The sequence below is a fragment of the Eulemur rufifrons genome, chromosome 12 (genome assembly GCF_041146395.1).
Source record: "Eulemur rufifrons isolate Redbay chromosome 12, OSU_ERuf_1, whole genome shotgun sequence".
In the NCBI taxonomy this organism is placed as follows: Eukaryota; Metazoa; Chordata; class Mammalia; order Primates; family Lemuridae; genus Eulemur; species Eulemur rufifrons.
Window position 1 is genome coordinate 4,356,217 of NC_090994.1, and position 26,469 is coordinate 4,382,685.

General features: G+C 44.1%; 1 protein-coding gene across 1 annotated transcript in view; it reads left to right on the forward strand.

Moving 5' to 3' along the window:
• KIF13B (kinesin family member 13B) overlaps positions 1-26,469 on the forward strand; it is a 143,456-nt gene that overhangs the window by 110,018 nt on the left and 6,969 nt on the right. Inside the window, exons 33-37 of the mRNA XM_069484785.1 lie at positions 234-311; positions 1,640-1,693; positions 7,357-7,468; positions 12,717-12,850; positions 24,769-24,831. Coding sequence (XP_069340886.1) covers positions 234-311; positions 1,640-1,693; positions 7,357-7,468; positions 12,717-12,850; positions 24,769-24,831 — 441 coding nt within the window. The remainder of the gene's footprint in view (positions 1-233; positions 312-1,639; positions 1,694-7,356; positions 7,469-12,716; positions 12,851-24,768; positions 24,832-26,469) is intronic.

Consider the following 26,469-nt stretch of genomic DNA (forward strand, 5'->3'; position numbering starts at 1 on the left):
TCTGTAGTTCCCAGTGTTGCTGCATCTGAACTTGTGAAGACTTTACTGTGTGTAATACAGTTAACTTCGAATAATCCAGAGTGATCGAGATTGGGTCATTTGGTCGTGTACAGCAGCAGCCATTATTTAAATAACTAGGAATGTCTAGGGACAGTGGATCCAAGTAATAGACAGTATTGCTCTCGGGGTGTGTCTCATACGCATTTTTCCTCTGTATATTTTTTGATTCACAGGAAGTTGCAGTGAAGGAACAGTTAACGGGAAAAGGGAAGCTGAATAGGAGGAGCATCAGCTCTCCAAACGTGAACAGAGTGAGTGCCTGGAATCCCAGCTCCGCGCTCTGCCTGGCATCTCCTTTCTCTCTTTACTTAAATAACCGTTCTCCAACCTGTAAATCCCGTCTCAGATGTCCTTCTGTCCCTGGGTGTCTGTGCGTGCCTCTGCCCCTGTGCCTACTAGTGTGTTAGGGGAACTGTCACTTAAGTGTTACACTTTTTGGATGTTTCTCATTTATCTTCCAGTCATCACTGCCTAGCGTGGACTGTAGATGTTCAGTGAATGTTTGTGGAACTAAACTACAACTAGCCAAGTGCCCAGGACAAGCCGGTGATGTTTTCTGGGCTTAAATTAATTATTTTTAAATCGAGAAGTCTGGACTAGGTTTACAAACCGATTGCTCCAGGCCATGCAGGGTAGTATAAATGAGTAAAGTGGGCCAGGTTTGTTTCACAGTGTGGCTTAAGTTTGTTGTTTTTTTAAAACATAGATTAGTTTATGGCTATATTGAACATGGGACTAATTCTTCATAAGGAAGTATGCTTACGGCCCCTGGGGGTTCAGAGCAAAGCCAGGGGCCTCTCACGCATCCTCGCCACAGCCGGCTCTGAAATGTGATAGAGATGAGAATGTTAGAGACGGATTTTTTTTTCCACTCCTTTTTGAGAACTAATTTCCTCTCATTTTTGATGAAGATGAAGATATGAAAAATATAGCACTTTAGAAGAAGAGTCACAGTACAAGTGTTGTCGGAAAGGGCAGCCAACCTTAGCCTAGTGTTTGAGGGAGAAGAGGGAGTGATAGGAAAGGTTTCCTGCCAGAGAGCCACGTGGCCCTACAGTGACCATAGAGTGACATCTTGACCTTCTCAGACGGAAAGATTGGGCCCATTCTCAGACATTTAGAAATAGCACTTTAATTCAAGGTAAATATATTAAATATATTAAGTATACTGATCTGTGCACGGACTTGGTGTTTGGGATCTGATAGTTTAAAGTTTGTGAGTTTATATATGCTACAAATACCCAGAGAAAGGGATCACCAGCTCAGGCCGTGGCAAGGTAACAGTAACCTGGCACCCTGCAAACAGAAGGGCGTCAGCAAATGCAGGGTCTCTTGGTGTTGCCTCGGCGTAAACCGGATGTCCAGGTCTTACGTGAACTTCACATCTGAAAATCGTTAGTGACCAATTCATTGTTTTTAGTGTCCCAAAGGCCACTAGTCTGCAGCGCTGGTCTCGGCAGCCTCCCTGCCGCCTTCCAGCTGTGCCGTCGGTTGGCCGGGTCTCAGCCCCGCGTGTCCTGGACCGTGTGCTGTGTACTTGGACACACACGGGACTAATCCTCCCGTCTTTCTCCCTCAGTGGTCTGGAAGCCGACAAGATCTCATCCCATCATACAGTCTCGGCAGCAACAAAGTGAGTGTTGAGAACTATTTCCATCGGTTTGAGGCTTATTTCCCTTTGAATTTTGATCTTCCCAAATAGCACCTGTTGCTTTTGCATGCCAGAATGTCTCCTGCTCATTGTACCATGTGAAATTCATTAGAAAGTGTTTCGAGTTCATCTCTTTTAACCTGCCAGTGAAAGTAAGGTTTACTGGACCCTCTTACTATCGGGGTCAAAAACCAATTATTTTGCTAAAGTTCGTATTTCTGTCTACACTTTTCTTCCTATTTCTGTCAGAAAAGGAACCTCAAATCAGATTTTTAATAGTCAAGTATTGAAATAATGATTGAAAACTTTATGAGGAATAAGAAAATTACACCTAAAACTTACTAGTATTAGTTAAAAGAAAGAAAAATAAGGAAACAGAAATTTTGTTAGCTGGAATTTATCTATTTCCTTGTTAGTAGAGCTTTCCCTGTTTAACAGAGTTTTAAGCATAGATAACTCTTATTTACTTAAAAAAGAGGTTGGCACTCCTTGAAACTGCTGTGCCTGAATGCCACACGTCCAGGCCTGTCGTTTTTGAGGGGCCCGGTTAGATGCTGGTGCCCCCGGCCGTGTGTGGCACGCTCGGTATGGACGTCGCAGCTGTGGGGGAGGGCGGTGGTGGGTGCTGTCGTACGGGATGGTACGAGGGAGTTGTTGTTGAATGATCTGCAGTGGGGAGGAGCAGGATAGATCACAGAGACGGGCTGTTTCACGGTAATTACTGGGCCGAGTGGAGTACATTGCACTATTTCTGTTGTCAGTTGTCTGCACTGTTTTTGTATGTTTGGCATTTTCCTTATGACAACTTAGGGAGAACGAGAGAGATGAAGTTGATGAATCCGTGACATTTGTAAGAACTAGATTACCAGTCATTTGCCTGAAATAATACATACGTTTACAGACATATCAATTACTACCCGCTCATCGGCTCGCGTGAGGCCCTGCGTGAACACAGGTCTCTGCACGTGTGCTAAAGTTTGGTCCTCGCTCATATTCGACCAACAATGAGCTTGATTAGCTAAGCTTAGCATAATTGTGATTACCTGAAGAAAGCGGAGTTTTTGGAAAATTGTAGAGTCATTTTCAAATATAAATAAAATGTCCCAAGGAAAATATATTTACAAGAAAGAACATGACACTCTGTGTTTTTGGGGAAATGGATCTAACCTAAATCTTCAATTGTAACGTCCCGGAAAGAACTGGCCAGAATTCTTGTGCTTTTCTAACTCTGCTCAGTTTCCTCATCTTAAAAAGGAGACGTGGTAGCAAGCAATGTGTCCTCCTCAAAGAAAATGACCAGGACTCATCTGCACCGGTCAGTACACAAGAAGGAGCAGGGACGTTGTGACAGGGGACGTAGGCAGAGCCGGAGTGTGATGGGGGTGGACGCCCCGTAGACATCACCCAGGGAGCACAGGAGGCCGCAGAACGGGCGTCATTCCTGAGCGCCCACCGCAGGGGGCCCGGGTCACGCGAGGCTGGGGCAAGGCACCCGCGTGGGCACCGCTGGGGGCCGAGGCAGCCTGCTGTGTTCAGGACGGTACCCTGGGCGAGGGTCGCGTGGTGGGAGTGTGGGCAGAACCCGGACAGGAGGGGCCTCCCTTAGGCACCCTCACAGGTGACCTGAGGGGTAACTGAGGCCTCACGGGAGGCACAGTTCTGACTACATCAATGACATCTGGCTTGCAGACTCACATGGGCTGTTTCTGGGGTCTCTGTGTTCCATCAGTCCACGTGTCTGTCCCTCTGATGCTGATGACAGACACGTCAGATTATAGATGGCAGGGTCTGTGTGCCGCGTCTTCTGTGCCACATGCCACCACCCCACACGGAGCACTTGGGGCAGCTGGAATAATGTTCAGGAGCAGGGAGGGGCCCCGCGGAGGGTCACGTCTCCCCACCCTCTTAGTTTTCAGCAAGTATCTAAGCACAGAGTCCTCAGTTGGGCACAAGAGTGACACTGGGAGGGTGGCAGGGAGGCAGGAGTGGAAGAGTTTGGTAGGATTAGGGCACCTGGGAGGTAAGAGGAAGTGGCCAGTTTCTGAAACCAAACTCACAGTTGGCCTAGCAGCACTTGGAGTTAGGCCAGCCCTGTTTTCCACCCTTACCTGCTGCTACACCGAGACTGAAGGGATGAGCTAGTTAGCCTCAAAAAAAATAGAATTTGATTAACTATTCCAGATTTTAAATTCACCGTAGGGCCTAAAATAAAGTCACTCTTGGGATAAGCCTTTCTGTTAAAAATATAAAATATGGTCTCTAATTGAAGTGCTGTTACTATTCACTGTTACTGGATTGTGTCATCGTTATTGTAAGCGTATTTTCTGTTGGTAAAGTGAAAACTTCGTAGGCTCTTCATGACCATCTACCAAGACCGACCGATGTTGGGCACAGAATTGATTTCGGCAGTTACTGCTGTTTCCACCTCTGGGGTGGCTGTGCATCGAGGTCCTCTGCAACGCAAGTAACGCTCCACAAAAATACCGTTATTTCTAGTTATTTTAGGGGAAATTATATTTTAATAAACTAGTAAGTAGCACGTTTGTCATCTTCTGATTGGAGTTTTTGATGACTTTAACATCAGTCAACAGCCCGAGCAAACACCCAGCTCACAAAGCCGAGCTGTGCGTTGCGGCTGCGGCACCGTCCGGACGCTGTCGCCGTCGGCACTGCCTGGTGAAGGTGCTGCCGGGCGGGAGTCCCTCCTCCTCCAGCTGCAGGAAAAGCTGTCTTGGACCTGAAATGTCACTGGCACTTGTCTTTATTTACCGTCGTCCCTTTCCTGATCAAAACCAGATTCCTTTAAGGAAAACCCGAAGAATTTGTGTCTGGCAGAGGAGCAGGACGGGAAAGCCGTAGGTGCTCAGGGACCGAGTCAAGTCCTCACGTGGGAGCCTCCTGCGCTCTGGCCTTCTCCGCTTCACCGCTACGCGCGGTGCTGGCTGCAAAGAACTGCTGGATCGAGTCGAATTTTATTTCTTTGACTTCCCCCGTTAGGACAGAGACTCCCTAGTAAAGAGGAAGCTAGTTCAGAACAAAGCCAGGGGCTTGTCTCGTACGTCCTCGCCACAGCTGGCTCTGAAATTGATGGGCAGGAGAATGTTAGAAACAGAGCAGAGATTTACGTTTCTAGATTCCAGATGGATCACTATGGTAGAAGTAAAACTAAGTTATCACACTCTCACTGTCAGAGCGGAGCTATCGAGAGAGCCAGAGTTCCAGTGTCTTACGAAGTTCTTTTTTATTCATCATCCTGAGTTCATCTCCCTCTGAAGTACATTTAACTGGGCTGCTTCATATATATATTATATATATATTATATATATATTATATATATAATATATATTTTCTGTCTCCCCCAACATTTCAGTAAAGGGAGGAGAAGTCTAGAGCAGCCAAGTATATGGAATTTATTGGAAAGGTAATCATTGCCTTGTCTCTGGGGGACAGTCTGTGTAGCTGGACCCCGAACCACAGGTTCCATCCCTGGCCCGGGAGTGGCCGTGCGGAGCAGGGGCGAAGACGGAGTGGTTTCCGTGGAGCCTTCCCCGGAGATCGAGGGTGTCAGCTGGAGGAGGGGAGAGTGTTGCACCCAGTTTATCAGCCAAATTTGTGGTCCCTCTAAATGAGACCTCCGTCTCTGGGTGGTGGGACCCGGGAACAGGGAGCACGTGAGGTTCCCAAGGTTAAGATGGCTGTTGAGGTAGAGGACAGAGGTGAGCTGTGTCTCCGTTTTTCATAATCCGTCAGGGCCAGCGAAACGGCCAGGGCGGAGTCTAATACTGTGCACGTCCTCTCAGATGTTCTCCCTCGGAGTATTTGAGTGCGTGAGACAGTAAGAGTTATCGCTTCCGTTCCAGTTTGATAGTAACGTTGTGTGTAGGAGTGCCAGCTGGGAAAAATCACCCGAGAAGCTGGCAGAGCGCGGAGTGTGCCTCGGGGAAGAGGTGACACCTACATGATTTGTCACTGGCCCATTCGACGTCAAACAGCCCAGGTGCTGACTCCAAATCAGCTACTTAGGTTTTCCTAAGGGACAGACTGCGACTATGTCAGCTGCCAAACAAGGAAGGAAATCTAAAATATGAAAATCAATTTATTCTCAAATTAAGCAAGTTGTCTTCAGAACAGCCTTGTATAAGCTTGACACTGTAAACAAAGCATGGGGCTTTTCTTCCTCCGAGAAACTCCAAAGATTATTTGACCTGTCACTGACCAGGCCAGTCACCCGATTGTGATATCCCAGAGTACACAGAGCCGCAGCTTCCCAGACAGATGATTAAGTTGAAATGCAAAAAAACATTAGCAAAACATTAAAGTTCGTAAGTCAGCGTGTGATTCTTAGCAACGCCCGTGCTCCCCGGTGAAGCGGTTCAGAGTTCGTAGTTGCCCTGATGTGTGCTTGTGTCCGTGGTGTGTTCCTTGCTTGCTGACGAATGCCGGACATCATACCATTTTTAAAAATGTTACCGAGGGCTGAGAGTTCCCAGGAAAAAGAGGCATTCTCTGAGTGTACGGGATCCAGATCACTCAGGGCTGTTGACTTTTGTGACCAGTACTTAGGTTGCTGCTCAGAGCAGATAGGTTTCCAATACGTGTGTGAAACCCAAGAAGCCTTTCCACCTCGATCCATCGTCAGGAGCAGCTGAGAACGTGCTGTTCCCATCCTGCTTTTCAGGCAATTAGTAAAGAAAACTTGAGTTAATCATCAGGGTCACTCATCTGTGAAGCGCTGGCTTAAACTCGTATTACAGACCGTTGTTAAACTCTAGTGAAAAAGAAGGTAGTGATTATTAGAGGATCAGAGGGAACTTAAAGCATTTAAATGATTCGTAGCTCATTTCTTACCGAATTTTGTACAAGTAACATTTGGTTGGGGTTTATTTCTTCCTTAGATAGGGCTGGTGTTAAAAGTGCTTTAAAGGCATCACCATTTTTACGGCTTACTGTGGGTTTCAGGAATGGTCTTTTAATCCACCAACTGATGAAATCTCTTTAATGGGAATTTACAAAATAGGCTGAGAATACAATAAAATTTGTTAATTCAGAGACTTGCGTAAGTGAGAACTTGTGGTGTGGTTATTTGACTTGGATTTAACTGGAATGTATCTTCAATAGCTATTAAAAGTGAGAGGCTTGGTAATATACTGAGAATTTTTACTTTTATGAACTATGTGTGAACGGATGGAAACACTCCAGAAGAGAAGGGAGGCGCCTTCCGACGGTAGAGCGTTCCCGGGTTTCGGGTGGGAGCGGAGTGAGGAAGGGCATCTTGCGGGGGCAGAGCAGCTACAGCCTCAGGGGCAGGATTTAAGGGAGGACTAAGGGAAAGGCAAGTCCTCACACAGCCACGTTTTGTGGGGAGGCCACGTGTCATACGTCGTGGAAACAATGTTAGCATAGAACTCGCTGGGGGGGTTGTACAGTGGGCTGCGATCCAACTGTGGGGTGTTATTAGGAAAATTAATATTAATACAACATTAAGATGACAAGTATAAGAAGAAACGTGCTTCTAATCAAACTTACCATGTCCTGGAAAGGGACTAAAGCTTTAGTGATAGATAACAGTTTTTTCCCGAATTATCTCTAAATTTTTTTGTTAATCGATTAATTTGAAACAAGATTACCCACTTTGTCCTCCCTAGGGCCGGTGGGAAAGTCAGCAGGACGTATCGCAGACGACAGTGTCCAGAGGAGTGGCTCCTGTCCCTACCACCCTGCCTGTTTGTCCCCAGAATAACCATTCTCCGGATCCGGGTAAGTTCTCTTTCCGTTTCTCAATCGTTGTCAGGAAGTGTGAGCACTGTCAGAAAGTTTCACTGAGGAGTTCCTGCCAGGTAACCTCTGTTCTAGTTAGTGTCCATCTGAATTTTTCCCTTCCTTGTCTTAAGCTGAGTTACGTTGATTTTGGAATGTTGAATTTATCTTGCGTTCCTCTGATAAAGACCGCTTGATCTTGGTCTGTTATGCTTTGCATTACTTGGTTCTCTTGGCTAATATTTTATTAAGGGTTTTTGGGGTATGTGCTCTATAATGAATATCTGTATGTGTAATTTTTTACTTTCTCTTATTCGTGTCTTTGTTAAGTTACATGTTTGCATTGGCTTCATAAAATGACTTGGGAGATGTTTTTCCTCATCTTTTTTTCTGGAAGAGTTTATGTAAGATTGGTATCCCTTGTTCCTTAGATGGTTGACAGAATTCCCTAGTGACACTCTCTGGGCCTGGAACCTTATTTGTGGGAAGATTTTAAATTATGACTTGGGTTTCTTTAATACAGAGTTATTTAGATTTTTCTATCTTTTTATCCGTCAGGTTTTCTAAGTTATAGCTTTCAAGGAATTTTCTGTTTCATCTAGATTATTAAATTTCTTTTCATAAATGTCACATTACCCTTTTAATATTTGTAGGATCTCTTGTGATAGTCCTTCTTTTTATTCTGATACTGATAATTTTTATTTTCTTTCTGTTTTTCTTGAATATTTTTGCAACAGGTTTATGAGGTATGTTAATCTCACAGAACCAACTTTTGACTTTGTTAATTTTCTTTATTGTTTATTTTCTATTTCCTTGGTTTTTAAAATTTATATATTTCACATATTTTGGTATGTTCTTTTGTTATTCTATTCAGAATATTTTTAAATTCCCCTGTGATTTCTTCTTTGTTGAATAGCATGTTAATTCATTTTTGTGTATTTGGGAGTATATTCTAGGTAACATTATTTCTTACTTAATTTCATTATGATCAGAGAACAGATTTGTCAATATTTCAGTCTTCTGAAAATTTTTGAGATTTTAATGTCCCAGATTGTGTTCTATCTAGATGAACATTCTGTGTGCACTGTTGTGTTTTGGGGACATAGTGTTCTGTATATATCAAATTAGGCCAATGTGGTTGATAGCCTTGTTCAAATCTTCTGTGTCCTTAGTGGTTTTGGGGATGCCTATTCTATTAATTCCTGAGAAGAGAGGGCATTAGATATCCAAGTACGACTGTGAAAATTGTCTCTATTTCCCTTTATATCAGTTTTTGCTCATTCATTTAGAAACTCTGCTAATTAGCTACATACACATTTCGGATATTATGTCTTCCTGATGGAGCAGCCTTTCTATTATGAAATGTCCCTTTTTATTTCTGGAAAAGCTCTTATCTTGAAATCTGTCTTGTCTGTTGTTAATATAACATCATCAACTTTCTTTTACTCATTGTTTGCACGGTATACCTTTTTCTCAGCCTTTTAAATTTTAGCACATATTTGTCTTTAAGTTAAAAGTGATTGTCTTGTAGACAGCATATAGTTGGGTCCAGTTATTTTTTTTTTTTACCCTGAATCTAGTCTGACAATTTCTGCGTTTCCGTTGACAGCTTCGCTCCTTGCATCTACTCTCATGGGTAGTTGGCACATATTTTCTCCCGTTCTATGGGTTGTCTCTTCCCTTTGTTGACTGTCTCCTTTGCTGTGCAGAAGCTTTTTAGCTTGATGTGATCCCATTTGTCCAATTGTGCTTTCTTTGGTTGCCTTGCTTTGGGATTATTACTGAAGAAGTCCTTGCCCAGACCAATGTCCTAAAGTGTTTCCCCAATGTTTTCTTTTAGTAGTTTCATAATTTCAGGTCTTAGATGTAAGTCTTGAATCCATTTTGATTTGATGTTTTTATCTGGCCGGAGATACAGGTCTAGTTTCATTCTTCTGCATGTGGATATCCAGTTTGGCTCGCACCACTGATTGAAGAGGCTGTCCTCTCCCCAGTTGCTGTTACTGGTTTTCTATTTGGTCTTTCTGGTTTTGTTTGACTATAACTCCTTGTTTGTATTCTTTGGGGTTAATCAAAAATATTTTTTAATATTTCATTTTATTTCCTCCTTAAAGTCTTCATTCAGGGACACTAGTATGCATCTTATCACAATCTACTTAGAGTTAATATTACATCACTTCATACCTCACATGTATAATAACTATGCAGCAGTATAATTCATTGACCTTTGACCTGTTCCTACAACTCTTTCTATTGTTGCATCTTTGACTTTTACAGATGTTATAAACCTCACTTTCCAGTGTTATTCTTTTTGCTTGGAAACAGCCACTGTCTTTTAAAGACATTAAGACAAGATAGAAAAAGTGGATAATCTTATGTTTTTCCTCATATTATTTCTGGCACGATCTAATCTTTCCTGAAGATCTTATTTTCATCTGATTTCATTTCTCTTTCACTCAGAATATCCTTTAGTATTTTTCATAGTGCAGTTCTCCTAGAGAAAAATGCTTGCTTCTTTTGAGATTATCTTTATTTCACTGTTTTTCTTTTCTTTTTAAATGATATTTTGACTAGGTAGAGAATTCTAGGTTGGTGGCTTTTTCTTTTAGCACTTCAAAGATGTTCCCTGTCTCCCCCGCCCTTCTTTTCTGCTGAGAATTCAGCCATAATTGGTCACTTTCCCCTCCATGTAATGCGTGTTTGTTTAATTTGCCTGCTTTTGGAATTTTCTCTTTCTCTTTGTTCTTAGTGGTTGTACTGTGATTTGTATAGGTATACCTTTTTTTTTTAGTATTATCTTGCTTGGGTTTCACCAATGTTCTTAGATCTGTAAGTTTATGTATTTCAACAAATTTAAGACATGTTCAGCTATTATTCATTAAAAACTTTTTCTCCTGCCCTTTTCTTTCTACTCCTGAGAATCTAATTGCACACAGATGAGATTGCATAATACTATCCTACAGGCCGCAGAGGCTCTCTTATTTAAGTTTTTTGGTTTTAACCTTTTAATCTTATTCATAATTCTTCTGCCATTTCCTGTGTTCTCTTAGGCACATCCAGGGAATTTTTCATTTCAGTTATTGTTCTTTTCCAGTTCTAGAATTCCTGTTTGCTGCTGTTTTTATAGTTTTAAGCTCTCTGCTGATATTACCTATCTGAGCATTCGTTAAGACCATATTCTTCTTTGCATCCTTGGACTTGTATATAAAAGCTCCCTTATAGCCTAAGCAAGAGTGAGACCCCATCTCTACTAAATATAGAAAAATCAGCTGGGTGTGGTGGTGTGCACCTGTAGTCCCAGCTGCTCGGGAGGCTGAGGCAGAAGGATGGCTTGAGCCCAGGAGTTTGAGGTTGCTGTAAGCTATGATGATGCCACTATACTCTAGCCCTGGTGACAGAGCAAGACTCTTGTCTCAAGAAAACAAAAACAATAACCAAAAAACTGCCTTAGTGTCTTTGCTAAATCTAATATCTGGACTATATCATGGTCTATTGTTGACTCCTTTTTTGTTGACTGTGGGTCATATTTAGTAAGTTTTGTCAGACGTATTTACAAATGATATACACCCCTGGAATTTACACCGAGGCAGGATGTGAAGCATTTACATGATTCTGGTCATTCCTCACTCCCCATAGGCAGCCGGTGTCCTGGTTTCTATTGCTGCGGACTACTTCTGCAGTTTCAGATACTATGGAACCGTATAATACATGTTCTTTTTGTGTCTGGCTCTTTTGCTCACCATATGGGCTTAAGCCTTCCATATGGTTCCTTACATCAGTAATTTGTTTGTTATTGCTGAGAAATATTTCACTATCATGCATTGTATTTGCTGAAGAAACCAGACTCTTACATAGTGAACTGGTACAGTAAGCTGGCACAGCGTAGACTCTGCACATCCTTATTTTTGCTGGTTGCATTCCCATGAGGTTGTTTCAACATGATTCTCTGTCTCTTGTTTTTCCTGTAAACTGGTGGTTAGATCCAGAGCCTTGATCAGATTCAGGCTAATTCTCGGTGCGTGTGTGCGGAGGGGAGGTTGGAGATACGTAATGACTGGTCCCTCGTCTTGTGTCATGTGCAGCCTTTGATTGATTATTGACCGGATTCTTCCTTAACTGGGATCATCCTCGCGCTAGAGCGTTACTTTCACTTGATGTAGAACTCTAGATTGTCCATAATCTTTCTCCTCAATGTTGAGATTATGTTGTTTTGGCTCTTTTTTCATCTTAAACTTATTTTTTGTTTGTCTCCTCTCTTTTGTTTCTTCCCTGTGTTTTGCCTTCTTGTAGATCATTTGAATTTTCTAAACTTAGTTGTGGCGTATCTCTTGGTACTATAGCCATCTCTTTGCTTTTTTTTTTTTTGGAGGTTGCTCTTGTGATTACAATATATATCCCTAACTTTTCAGTCTACTCAGCCTTAATATTATACTACTTGATATAAAATGTAGAAACCTTTCGGCTGCATTGGTCCGTTTACCGGCTGCATGGCCAGTGAGTTTGGAGTCCCTTTGGGGTCGGCGTGGAGTGGAGGTCTGGGGGTGTCGTGCCGTCTGTTGCGTACACATTCCTCAAGGAGACTTGTTCCTTTTAAAGTGTTCTGTGGATACAGCTTTTGTCATTTATGACTTGGATTAGATTTACTGTAAATTAGTCGGGGGAAGTAACCGGTATCAGAGGTATTACCTGCACCTTTGATCCCAGCCTTTGGTAATTAACAGGTAAGCAGGTAAGTAGTTCAGAGCCTCCGTCCCTCCGTTGTAACAAATGACACGCACACCACCCTTTCCCTAAAAGGTCAGTTTCATCATCTTCCTTCAGTAAATATTTATGAAAAATTAGAGTTCAATAAAACATAGTCCCTGACTTCAAAGAGCTTGCAGTGTAGACATGTAGCTAGTTTGTGTGTCATTGGCCATGTGACTTAAAATCAAATCCCATTTTAGTCTAGGGCAGAAGTTAGTACTCGTACCAGCTAGTGAACAGGACAGGGGTGGCTTACCCTTCCCATACTCACGGGGACGCTGCGTGTTAGAATGTTTCACAAGTACCCCAATTACAGTTGTTTAATCGGAAAGGGAAACATGTTTGAGAGTAACTACAATAATACTGTGTTTTTCTGATACTCATTTCTTAAGGATACCATTTTTGATTTCTGTTGTTAGATTTACTTACAAATGATGTTGGGCAAATATACAGGAAAGAAAACGTCTTTGTTTATCCCTTTTCCTTCGAATGTTGTTGACAGGACACAGTAGCTTAGCAGCCTCCTACTTGAATCCGGTGAAGTCCTTGGTGCCACAGATGCCAAAGCTGCTGAAGTCTCTCTTTCCTGTCCGGGACGACAAGAGGGGCAAACGGCCGTCTCCCCTGACGCATCAGGTAAAGAGCGTCAGGAAAGCAACCGTGACCCTCTTTCTAATGGATTGCTGGCAAACTGACCCTCCGTTGCGCCCAAGCTAGAGGTAGCGTGGGGTCGGGGAAAGGATTAGAACTGGGTGTAACCCGGGGAAAGCTGGTGGTCGTTTCTCTCCCACTCTCTTTGAGATGACTGAGCTGTTTAAGCTTCCTGACGCACTCTCGCCTTTCTGCTTTTAAAAAATGCCAAGGACACTTCTGATGTGATTTATGGTAACATCACTTAGAGCAACAATAGTAAAATTTATGAAGTGCACTTAGTGTTGTTTGTGTATTGCCAAGTAGAAAATGTAATTCTATTTTTAATTCTTGATTTCATTCCTTTTTTCAAACAATTTTATATCATGACTGTCCTTCCCTCTCAACCTCTATTTCCTCTACCGTGGATAACCTGTTCTTTCACTTAAAAGTGATCACTTGTCTTACTTCCTTTTTTCTTAAAACTCTCTCTCCAGCCCTAGGATAAGTGTTAGAGAAAATGTTTAAGGGTTTTTGTCCAAACAATCAGGAAGCTGCTCTTACGCGATGGCGGATGGGAACCCCGTGGGAAATGCAGTTTCTAGCCTTATGTAGGTGTTAACGCAGCAGACAATGATAAATGAGGATTTATTTATACTCGTTCAGAAATGTACAGTGCAAGTTCTGTTGTTGAAATAGGTCTTTTGACATCAGCTTCTCCACGTTCTTTTAAACATTCAAGTTGCAGAGATGCAGGTGAGTCGTTGTCTGAGACTTAACCATTTAAAAGAATTTTCTAAGGTTTTGACTTAGAAATTCAAGGGAGATGGAATTAGTTTTATAAGGTTACTGTGCAGGTACATCATTTTTTAAATCTAGCATTATGTAAGCATATGCATGTACGTACATGGACACACAGTGGATAAAAAAATTAAACATTGCGATTTTGCAGATGTTTAAGCTGTATTTACCAAGGCGCCATAGGGGTGCTTGACAGTTGTTGAAATGGATCTGTGACTGGGGGAACCACATCATGGGGTAGGGACAACTGATTTTCCCCGGTGGTTGGTTTTGTGTAAAGATTCTCTTCGAAACTGCGACGTCATTGTTTCACAGAGTGTGATTCACGAACTGCCTGTCAGATTTACCGAGGTAGCTGTTTTAAAAAATAAAATTTCTAATTATTATTAGTAGTTTAGTTTGATAACCACTGTTTTCCACTTGCTGTTCAGTGAAGGGAGATTCACCTGAGTTGAAGGAAATTGGAATCAGAAGTCTCTGCGTCCACCTGCCATAACCACAGTTATCTTTTTAAAGATATTTTCAGTTTTTGATGTAGCAGGTCAGCTACCCTGCGCATGATCACTGATTTATACTCACTGCTTTGGCTTTTAGTGATTGGTTCTCTGGATGTGTTAGACACAAACGTAGTGATTGGAGGTAACTGGAATTTGTAATGTCCCGTGTAGAAGAGTTCTCTTGAAATATATGGAAGATTTCAGAAACAATTTTTATTCGTTAATTCAAACTTACTTATTTTTTGAGCACATAGGAGCAAAGGTGTTGGGGAAACTGACAAATTTATGAAATTTATCGTATTTCATAAATAAATGGAAATAGAGATCTCAAACTGGCCTTACCGTAGGTAGCTGCCCAGTAGCGGAGCCGGCACGTGCCAGTGGGTTTGTGGAAACTGCCCCACGATGGCATTGCCCTTCTCTGGGGGTCGCTGGGGAGCCGCGTGCTGCCCACGCCGTCCCCGTCCTCCGCTGCTGCCCTTGTGTGGGGCTGGAGCCACCTCGTCTCAGGCTCCCGGGCCGTGCCGTCGCCCCCTTCCCTCCTTAGCTGTCAGTCCTCAGTTGCCTCCTTGGGGACGCTGATCCCATCACACCTCGAATCTCCATCCTGAGCCCTTTGTACTTTTTTAAACCTATTCCACGGGGAAATCCCACTCAGTTCCATGGCTTCAGCTGTTTATACAAAGTAACCAGAGGGTCTCTCACAACCTTACAGTAGTCCGTGACTTGAAAACTTGACTGAAATCCAAATTTCTTACTGTGGCTTACAGTGTCCTGTGGGGACTTGTCCCCTGACCTTTCATCTTTATTCCCTGAGCTCTCCTCTTTGTTTACCATATCAAGCCGCGTGAGCTGCCATTGTCGTCCCATGAACACACGAAGCTCATTTCAGTCTCAAGAGTTTGGTGCTGGCCTGGAATGTTCTTTCCCAGCATCCTTGCGTGGCTGTCAGTAGGGTGGGCTGCTACTACGGCAGTCAGGAAGGGGTCACTGTGGGGACGCGCTTGTGCTTGTTAGTGCATCAGTTTTGGTGGCCCGTGATCATTAAATGATTGTCCAGTAAGCACTATCAGTCATTCAGATGTTTAGAATAACATCAAAGAGAGAATCCAGAAAAATGTGTATCAGTGCAAATGCCTAAAAGGAATCCGGATCAATTGTATAGTATAGGAAGGGGCAAATATTGATATTAATATTGCATAAAGACGTTGAGACAGTCGATAGATAAATGTTGCTTAAGGTTTATGATACAAAACAGCACAAAAAAACCCAAAGCAAAAACCCGCAGATGGTTTGGGGGTCTGTAGAGACCACACGTGGAAGCCAGACAGACCACGTTTGGCTCTTTGATTTCTCTCCCACTCCTGCTTTTTCCTTTCCTTATTATTAAAACCGTTGCTCTCTCCGTTCCTCACCCACGATGAGTGATATTAAAACTACTTCCTTTTAATGCTTCCATCCCAGTTTAGTTTTGTTTCCTTCTCTGAAACTGTTGCCATAACGAAGGAACTCACGCCGTCCTACCCGAGCATGCGTCCCCCACACGCAGCCTGGGCCCCCTTGCTTATTCGGCAGCACTCAGACTGCTGCACTTGGTTCCGGATTTGCCACTAGCAATACGGTGGTGACCAGTTGGAATCGTTTAAGAAAATAACATCAGAAGTGATTTACAAGGGAAGATTAAAGGAGATATCTGTGGCTTCACCAAACGGTGACTAAGAGAGTGACTGTGTAAGCATTCAGGGGACGTCAGTGCCAGAGGAGATCAGAATCGATTAAGGATGTTTCACTAATGCAGTGGGATGAATGTCACAGGACGGTAGAAATGAAAGTGACAAAGACCATGGTGACAACTAGGAGTAAGTACAGTGGTGTCTAGGTAGCAAAGTACTCCCAAAAAAAACAAAGTGGCATTTTTTTCACTTCTGTTTTTTAAAACCAGGAAGTGGGTGAGCATATAAAATAATCCAGGTAAGGACGGAGGAACAGAGCAGGTCCTGTGTCTGCCGGTCGCTCATATTTTCGTTGTTAGGTTAGGTGGCAGAGGGCACAAGTTGTGTAATGAAGGAATGATTATCATCAAAAAAATGCTGTTAATCAGAGTGTCCTTGACATTTTCAGATGAGAATGTTCAGTTCTCTCCCTCATGCAAAGATACACAGACTCGCACCCGCGGTGAAGCTCTAATGACAACACAAACGTTTATTGACTTATTCTTTGGAATCAGCAGGTTCTCAGATGAAGATGCTATTGTTTTCCTCTTATTATATTTCAGTGTTGTATATCAGATGGATTTGACAAGGTTCTTGGATCTTGTAAGATGGAAGTTACTTTATTCTGAAGGATTAAAAACAAAGGTTATAATTCTCGAAATCTTTTGGTTTGAACATATTCATAAAGACTTTTCATTTCTCATATTTATGGAGATGTGTTTTTGTTTGTAATCAATTTCTGTCTGAGTTCCAGAAATGCAAAGAATACTGCACGGAAAGAGGCGGCGGCTGACAAAATTGCTGTCTTTGACCTTCTGATGCGAGTTTAGTAACTAATCTGGAAAATAATGAACTGCAATTAATGAAATCTGTACTCATATTCAAGTGTGTTTCTCAGACAGCACATAAAATAATTGGAAGAACTTCCTGCTCTCTAATTAGTTAGATTGAATTAATTTGGCATAATAGCTTTTTTCATGTATCAAGAAGTTTGTGTTCAGATGGAGCTATTTATGTATTTCAGAGTTAGGGACGCTAATAAATGGCGTCTTTGATTAATCTGGGGAATTAAAGAGTTAATGGCCAGATATCCACCATCAGAGGATATTTCCGGCCTGTCTTTATTTTAGTGTCTGTCGCTTTTGGTTAGGGCTGCCTTATCAACAGCAGGGGTGTTTTTCTCCTGTTTCTAGCCAGCCTCATGTGTGGTAGGGAGAGAGAGCCTTGAGTGGGGAGAGCACTGTTCTGCCATCTCTGGTTCAAATACTCGTATAGTCATCCTTTTCCCGTTGCTGTGATTCTTGCATGTATAAAATGGGGAAGCAAGCACAAATACTCGTTCTTCTCTTGTACACAGGGGTGCTGTTTTAGGCTAGGCATACTTGGGCTTCCTTGATGAAACAAACTATATAAATGCTTATCTTTGTGTCTTGAATAAGGGTTCATCATCCTAACTAACTAAAAGAAGAAAACAGATGTAAGCCTTGTTTTGCAGCCTTCGGTTTCCCTTAATCGTTCAGGATATTTTAAGAATCACATATATGAGCATTTTTCCTGTAGTTCAATACCGCCCATGATAGACGTATATGGCTGGGGTGCTGTATTCACTGTTTTGAAGTCAACAAAGGGAAGTTGGCACAGGCCTTGTGGAGCAGTCTTTTTTTTTAATTCAAAGCAAATGATTTCTGTTCATTTGCTTTAGTGATGAATTCTTAGGCACTTCTAACACTGTTAGAAGACTTTTATCTTTAGTTTTCTAAAATCACAACATTTTGCTGTCTAGCTTTGCTCCAGAAGTTTATAGGTAATATATTGACATACTCAAGAGATACTAAGTTGGGCAGAGTTGTCTTCAGAGTCAGGTTTAGTAGCTGATGTAAAAAATAATGAATTGTAACTAAAACTCACTCCAGCAAATAAGACAGTTCCTGAGGCAGTGTAGGAATCAGCTGAAGGGGCTCGTCTGCCCATTTCCCAGGAAGGGGCGTTGCATACCTTGGCACTCTTCTCTGCACCAGGAGCCGGCAAACTTTTTGTGAAGGGGCAGATAGTAAATATTTTAGGATTTGCAGGCCATCTGGTCTTTGTACAAACTGGACAGTATTAAACAAATGAGTCTGGCTATGTTTCAGTAAAACTTTATTTAATTTTCACATGTCATGAAGTATTTTTTGCTTTATTTCAACCATTAAGAATATGAAAGCATTGGGAGACCGAGACAGGAGGATCACTGACCAGCCTGAGCAACATAGCAGTGAGACCCTGTCTCTATAAACAAAACAGAACAAGAACGTAAAAGCCATTTCTTAGCTCACAGGGCATACTAAGCACATGACAGGCTGGATTGAGACCCTGTTATTTATTTTTTAAGAGGGTATCGCAGGCTGGAGTGCAGTGGCACGATCATAGCTCCCTGCAGCCTCAACTCCTGGCCTCAGGTGATCCTCCCACCTCGGCCTCCCAGAGTGCTGGGATTACAAGTGTGAGTCACCACACACGGCCCGAGACCCTGTCTTTAAAGTTTTTAGATTAACAAACATCTGTGATTTAAGTAAACATCCTTCATTCTTCATGGACAGTTGAAAAACTAATAAGCATCATTTTGGATGGAGGGAAAATAAATACATTTTATATAGATATATAAAATATTCTTCCATAAATATTTAAGTAAATTTTAATTATGTAGAAGTTTTAAAAATAAACTGGCTGGATTCTAAAAATCAGAAGCTATGTCTTTTCTGGCAACTCCTGATATATTAATATGGAAAATTTTATTTATGTAATACTTAGAATAAGTTAGACTAACACATATCTAATATAATAAAATAAAAAGTCTGGATGGTGTTATTTTCTTTGATCCAGTGATAACATAATTCATTCGATAGGAGAAATGGGCCTTTTAGTTGTTTGTATAAGTAAAATAGGAATGTTAGTGTTAGACCCTGAGTGTCTGTCTTTGATGAGCATAGAGGCTGTCTTTGCTTTTGCTCACATTGTATCCCGGCTCCTGACAGAATCCTTAGAGTATAGTAGGCACTTGCTACATATTTGTGAATGAGTAAATTAATAAAATCTCAGGTTCTTTGTTTGAAAGAAAATGGAATTAGTGTAACATCCTAGAATGGCTTTGGGACTAATAAACGCAATTAATTAGAACCTTTCGATTTCTAGATCAGATATAAGTATTGACTGTTTAAAATGTACTCACAGTAAGCCAATTTAGAAATATCTTGGAAGACAGCACAGAAAATTCCAGTGATTATGACAACTACGATACTTTGCAAGTACGCCGAGAGCTCACTGTGCCTGGCCCCGTGCCAGGGGTCTCATATGCGTCATCTCGACAGCAAGGCCGAGTTAGACCAGCACTGTCCAGTAGAAATATAATCCAAGCCATGTGTGTAAGTTAAAATTTTCTATTCGCCACATTTAAGGAAGTAAAAAGAAGACTGGTCATATTAATAATATAATTTATTTAACACAGCATATTCAAAATATTATCAACCTATAATCAATGTAAAAAACTATTGAGACATTCCCATCCTTTTTTTAAATACGAAGTCCTCGAAATCAGGTGTGCATTTTACATTTCTAGCACATTGCAATTCAGATACTAAATTTCCGTCGGAAATACTTGATGTACATTTAGAATTCATAAAATTTGCAGTTGAAAAGGAGATTCACATGCCCAGGCTGTTCCAAACATACTTAAGAGCACTTTAGTTGTTAACATTTTATTAATTAAGGAAAATGAAATTTCACTTGCTCAGTCCCACTCGCCCCCTCTGACGTTCTCCATGGCCACGCGTGGGCAGTGGCTGCCGAGTCGGATGACGCCGCGGACGGTGAGGCTCAGGCCGCAGAGCCTCGAGAGCAGGAGCTCGGCGACCTATACTCAGAAAGCAAAATTTGATGTGCAACTGTGATCTTAAGAGATTTCAGCTGTGCGATGGAAAATAACCAAGTGCTTGTGTTTGTAGAATGAATGAATCAGTGCAGTGTTAGGAGGAGGGATGGGACAAGCAGGAAAATACACTGCACAGGACCCGTCCAGGTTTCCTTGTCTGGGCCACGTGGGCCTTTCTCAGAAAATCGCCCCTAGGTAGTGGGGAATCATCAGTGACGGCTTTAAAGCGCGTGTGACAGATCTGCGTTTCGGAAGCTCCTCCTGGCTGCAGTTGGGAAGGTAGATTTGGGGAGAACGAATCTGGAAGGCTCTGTTCAAGTGTGCACAAGACCCTCACCAGGGAGTGTGACGTTGGTCAGGAGTCCGAAGTCCCCTTCCCGTGTTGAGCACATGGATACTGTGCGGCTCTGCTCTACAGGGGCGTGTGGCAGGCAGGGTGATGGTGGCTCAGGTGAGGACCAGCTGGTGGTCACCAGCCCGCCTCCCTGGGTGACACTGTTTAGAGAGTTCACGTGGATGGATGGGGTCACCACCAGCAGATGTGCAAGCCCAGAGTTGATCGGGTTGTGACACAAGTTAGAGAGTCAGGTCACTCATTTAAAATAAGAAATATAACAGCCGGATGGATAAAGGTGCTGGTGTCATCACGGCCGGCACTCTATCCAGAGTACCCTGTCACGCAAGGTTCCAGAGGGCCACTCCGGGAGCGCGTGTGGCCCCCGGAGCACAGCTGGCGCCCTTTCCTGCAAGCCAGGTGCCCGTCCCCTGGTTAGAGGAACCTTTACAGAATGTTTCCAGATTAGGTTATTACTGAGTCTTGATCTTTTTAGGTAATTATACATGTGTGATCTTTATCTATCATGTGTTACTTTTATCAGAACATTTTCGAAGATTAGCAAGTATTTTGTTATCTGCTTGCTTTGGTTATGTTTTTCCCACTTGAGCAGCAGGAAAATGAAGAGGTGGCTACTGGTTATTTGTAGCAAAAAATATATCGCACATTTTGTGTTGTATATTCCCTTTAATAATTTTGTATACTTAGATTTAAATCACTGGTTTGTGTTGGGGGAAAAAAAAGACTTAGAGGATTGTATTAATTTAGGCACCATTAAACATGATATTTAAGAATTTATCAAATTCAGGGTAAGGAGTGATTATTAGGAAAGGTTTATTTTTAGACAGGAAGAAAAATGCATCAGAAAAGTCAACATTGGGGAAGTTTTAAAATGATTGTTTTTTACCCTGAGCTGATATCTCTCTTCCCTGTAGCTACCCCAATGCCCAAATTGCAGAATGTCTCTTCTTTTCCAAATTCCTTGTAACGGGGCAATTCATTCTTCTTTGTGTCACTTGCTAAGTGATGCATTTGTTTGTTTATTCATTCAACAAACATTACCATTTTATGTAGGGAAATACAGGAGTGAATGAGACATCATCTCTACCCTTCAAAGAGCTTGAAGTTTAGAGAAGTTTCTTTCGAGCCCCATACACGGATGAATAGACCAGTGCAGGATGATGTTACAGATGCCGCCGTGTGTGTGTGTGTGTGTGTGTGTGTGTGGTGTGTGTGTGTGTGTGTGTGACCCTATGAAGGGAATAGGCATTGCTACCTGCATAGTATATCATACAAGGCAAGGCGCAACCTCATGGAGATCTTGTATGTCATGCCAAGGAGTTAAAGTTTTATTCTTTTAGGTAGAGGGGTCTCCAAAATAGCTTTTATGCCAAATTAAGAAATTCTGAACTGATGTCCCCGATGTTCATGTGGCACGGGAAAGCCAGAGTTAAAAAATGGCAGGCTGTGATCGGAGAAGTTACCATCACCTTTACCTTGAAATATTCTGAAGCTGTTCTGTTGCCCGTAAGCTACTCGTCTGTCCCATTTCAGCAGTGCGACGCGGGTTCAGCTGGCACCAGAGCACTTGGTCCTTTTCCATCTCTGCCACCCACTCATGGGGCATCGTGAGTGCCTTTAACCACTAAGTAAATGCTCTCCGAGCCTTGGTTCCTGTAGTGCGAAACGTGGATAATTACATTCACTTGCCTCATGGGACTTCTCCTTAATATTTATAGCTGCAAAATACTTCGCAGTCATTTTTATTAATAGTTACCAGATGTGTCGTAAGGATTAATGAACTTACGATCTGAAATGTTTTGAGCTCCCGAAATAGGCGGTGACTGTCTGCACAGGGGAAATGGAAGAGAGCATTAAAATGCGCGCGGTGCACACTCGGCGATCTGAGCTGGCGCACGTGAGGGTCGAACGGCACGGTTGCGGTCCCCGTATACTTTGTGGGGACATCGGGTGCCCTTAATGAGGTCGCCGAACTCTTCACGGGCCGCTGCTCCGTCTCCGCACCCGTGTGGCTGCACACACGTGCGCTTCCTGCCAGTGTCGCTGTCTGTCCTTCTGCCTGTCACTCGTGCTTCCTGGGCATTGTCTTTGGCCCCAGCCTCCCACAGCCAGTTGTTTCCAAGTGTTAAACAGTCGCCTTCACGTCTCTGAACTTTAATTTCTCTTTCCTTTCCCTCCCATTGTCCGGGTCCCGGCTCTTACTAGCTGTTCACCCAACAGCTTCGTAATCGATGCCCCTCGGTTTAGTGTCTCCCTGTCCGAGAATTAATCTGAAAGCGTCGTTCTCGTCACAGCCTCCTCCAGGAACCTGTGCTAGCTCTGCAGTGCCTGTGAAATCCAGCCCTAAGCTCACAAGGCCGCCTCCAGACGGCCGTCCCTTTCTCCCCCCTGCCCCGGGCCTGGACCAGCCAGCAGCCCTCCTGCCATCCGCCTTTGTGGTGCTCCTCAAGGCCCGTCACAAAATAAAACCTCTCTCGTGCAGGTATTCTCGAGCCATTCTATGCAGGGTCCGTCCTCCTCTGAACCTCTCTGCTCTCGAAGCTTCCGTTCTACTATCTGTCACATTCCTTTGGTTTTGTCATTTGTTTACATGTCCCTCCCCCAGCTCAGGTTGTCTGTCCCGGGAGAACAAAACTCATGCCTTTCTGATCTTTGTGTTGCCCGCGGCAGTCGGCGCAGTGCCCTGTGTGTAGGAAGACCTGACAAAGTCTTTGGTGTCCTGAGTTTATACGCTGAGAGGCAGAGCTAGTGTGGCAGTCGGTCCGATCCTTAAGTTTATTTCAGCAAAATATTTATTAAGCATGGACTGGATTTTCCTAATCACGCTGGGTCACAAAGGAAAGTGTCAACTGTTTCCATGCTCTGTTTAGGAAGGCAAGACTCATGTCGTTCAGGAAAGGGTCCGTCCCCAGGTGCTTAACCTTACTGTTCCATCCTTGGTGGAGTTTTACATTTTTATGCTAAGAGCTAAGCTTCACCGTAGTGGAGACGGTTATTCCCTGATCTCATCTATTTTAAATAAGATCCAACTGAAGGATGCAAGTATTCTAGAATTTGAGCTTGAGAAACTTTTTTTCCTGACTTTACTAAGAAATATGCTCGGACCACCTTCCCATTTGTGGGGGACTTTAGATACTGGGGGGAAAAAGACAGCAGCCCCCGCGTTCGAGGGCTGTCCGGCAGCGTGGAGAGCACCGTCCCCAGCTGGCTCCGTGGTGAGGGGTTGCTGTGGGGGGCCCCGGGGCAGTGAGAGGGAGAACGGGCTGAGGGCTGCGAGAGGGGAGTGGGGGAGACTCTTCTGGTCAAGGCGTGGTGGAGGCTCCCTTCCCTCTGGCAGCATCGAGCCCCTCTGGCTCTTTTCCTCCTACGGCAGCCCCAGGGCGTGAGTCTAGAGGTCTAGTGGTGCCCTGGACTAAAACTCCAGGGACAGGGAGGACGTCGGCAGTCCAGGCCTCGTCCCACAGGCTCTGTCTGGAAGGTCCTGACTCCATAGAAGCCTCAGGGGTCCCAGTGCACACAGGGGCTTGCTTGGGGCGGGAATAAGGGAAAAGTATAGACGTGGAGTGCTCATCTCTAGGCAGTTTAGTTACATAATAGAGCAGCGACCAGCTCCTGTTCCCTATGGACACACAAAAAAAGCAGCAGCCCGTCTTGTACCCGCTCTGCCAGAAGGGAGCCCTCTTTGGAGCTGAGCACGTGAGGCCAGGTCCAGACACCTGCAGCGGGAGGGCGACCTGTGAGGCACCAGAGGTGGGGGAAGCGGGTACAGGCAGAGCTGGCAGATTCCTGGTCTCCTCCAGAGATGGCCGCGCCCGCCTGGCCACGCCGCGCCCACCGCCGTGTCGCAGTGAGCGGCTACGAGAGGGAGTTTCGGTTCCTTCTCCCCCTCCTGCCTTTCCCTCTCCCTGGCCTGGCTGTCGTTAGCCTTTGCGCTCTCTCCTTTCTGCTGTTTTTTGAACCTTGTGTGCGTAAGTGGTGGAGTCCTTTCATGTGACGTTGGCCTGCATCCGTTAATTCAGGCTCTTGCCACCTCACCCTGCTCTGTCACTGGAATCTCATTACCGATTTGCTTCCTTGGACTTGAAACATTTCTCCAAGGAATCCATGTCCCACCACCCGATCCGTCTTTCTGGTCTCCAGCTGTCTTCTGCTTTTCTCGCTCAGGCGTCTGGTTTCATCAGATGCCCAAGGCCTCCCGCTGACCCTGGTTTGTGCTTCAGCCAGACTGGCTTCACGCTGCTCACTTCCTGGGACATCAAGGCATGGGTCAGCTGCTGCCTCCTGCCTGAAGTCTTTCCAGAGCTTTCCTATCGCCGTCACTGCTCCATAGAAAGTCTTGTCATGCTTGTCTGTACATGTGCAACCCTTGATTAACTCGTGTGCGTGGATCGGAGAGCGGGAGCGCACCGCGTACGTTAGTGATCTGAGCAGTGGCTTGTTCCCTGGCTGGGACATAACCCCCTTGGCGGGTTCCTCGTTTCCTGGAGGGTGTGGAGCCCTGGCACTGTGTGTGCCTGACAGGCGGTGACGTGTTAGAGTTTGGAGAGTTGCGAGAGTTCTTCCCGCCGGCTCTGCAGTCCGTTCAGTGAAAACCTTCATCGTTGTCCCTGTTCTGTCACCCGTGAGCCCTCACCGTGCACTTGTCTTCCCAGCCCGTGCCCCGCATCATGGTGCAGTCTGCCTTCCCGGACGCCGGGGTGACCAGGATGGAGGAGGTGAGTCCGTCGGGCCTCAGGTCGCTGCCCCACCAGCAGTGGGTGGCCCGGTGCGAAGACTGTGGAGTCCACACCTGCAGTTTTTTATTTCAGCGTTCCCGTTTTGATAATTAACTATAATATAGGTCACCGTCTTCTCCCTTTCTATTTTCCTCGTTACACTTTTCTATTTTCAACTTGTTAATCATATGATTGCTAAACTTTTAGGTGCTTGACTGCTAATACAGTCTGCTGCTTTAATAGCCCACTGCTAGGCAAAGGAGATTTCTATAAACAGAACAATCTCCCTCTTCTAAGTGTTTGCTTAATTCTCAGTTTTACATTTCATTCCGATTCATGATATCAGCGTGAAAAGACTAATGCTGAGCTGGGGAGAAAATAGTCTCTTATGATCTCCCACAGATCAACAGCACTTCTAATCTTATGAATAGCAAATCTATTTTCTCCCACTGTGTGTTCATTCTCTTAGGAAATGCTATATCTTCCTAGGAAAATTTTCTTTATTAAAACAACAGCAACAAAGGCACGATCATTTGAAAGAATATTCAGACCTCTGTGAATTCACTCCTATTTAAAAGACACTTTCACTCCAGTGCATGCTTGGTGTTCGTGAACTTCACTGTAGACAGTACTGGGGGTCCCCGCTCCCGTGGGTGGAGCTTGTCACTTTGCCGAGGCAGGTTGGAGACCCCCCGGCCAGCGGGACGGTCAGAGCAGGGCCCTTCTGCAGCTCATCGTGGCGGTTTCCTCAAGTCTGGGCTTTCGCAGAAGTCTCTGGAAATGTTGCTGTGAATGGTGAGGGTATAATCCAAAGATGGCAACTAGATTTCAACACACACATCGACTCCTGGCAGGTGGGCCCGGTGCCCGGGGTGCCACAACCGGCAGGGATCCGCGGCCGCTGTAGCCAGTGGCACGTTCTGCCATCTTTGGTCTTTGTTGTCGTTGCAGATCTGACCCCTAATTCCTTCCGTTTCACTCACTGGGGAAATCGTTTACCTCTCCAGGCCACGCTGCAAAATGAACGTGACAACACGCCCTGCCCACCCTCTGTCCGTGACGCACACGGCAGCACGTGGGGTGGCCCCTGTAAATGTAAGACAGTGTCACTGGATGGGCCCCCTTGGGACTGGCCCAACCTGGCCCTGAGCAGCCAGTTGTTGGCCATGACCCGTCTCACCTGATAGGGGAGTAGGGGACAGAAATTGTTTGAGGACCACAGTCACTGTTCAGATTCTAGACTCTCATAGTTGCGTGTGTTTGTGTATTCTTCCCTGCGTGGTCAGTGATATTAAAACTAAAATAGGAGAGAATAAATGAAACACGTACAAGCTGCAAAAGAAAAATGATTGAAGGATTGCCTAATCTTTTAGAGTATTTATGCTGGTGACAGTTATTGATCTATTGGATTGAGTAAATTTTGCAGCCTAGAGATCTATCACCAAAATGGGCTGTTAATCTCAGGAGGGGCCGTTAATTTCATACCCTGAAAGTGCGCCTTGTGGGGAGAAGGGGCCTCTGGAAACAGGAATATAAATGACAGTTCACGGGAACATGCATGATTTATCAGGCTGCTGAGGTAAGCCAAGTAACTGTAAGAGACTTATAGATCTCAGCTGTTTCCCAGTTCAAATAAAT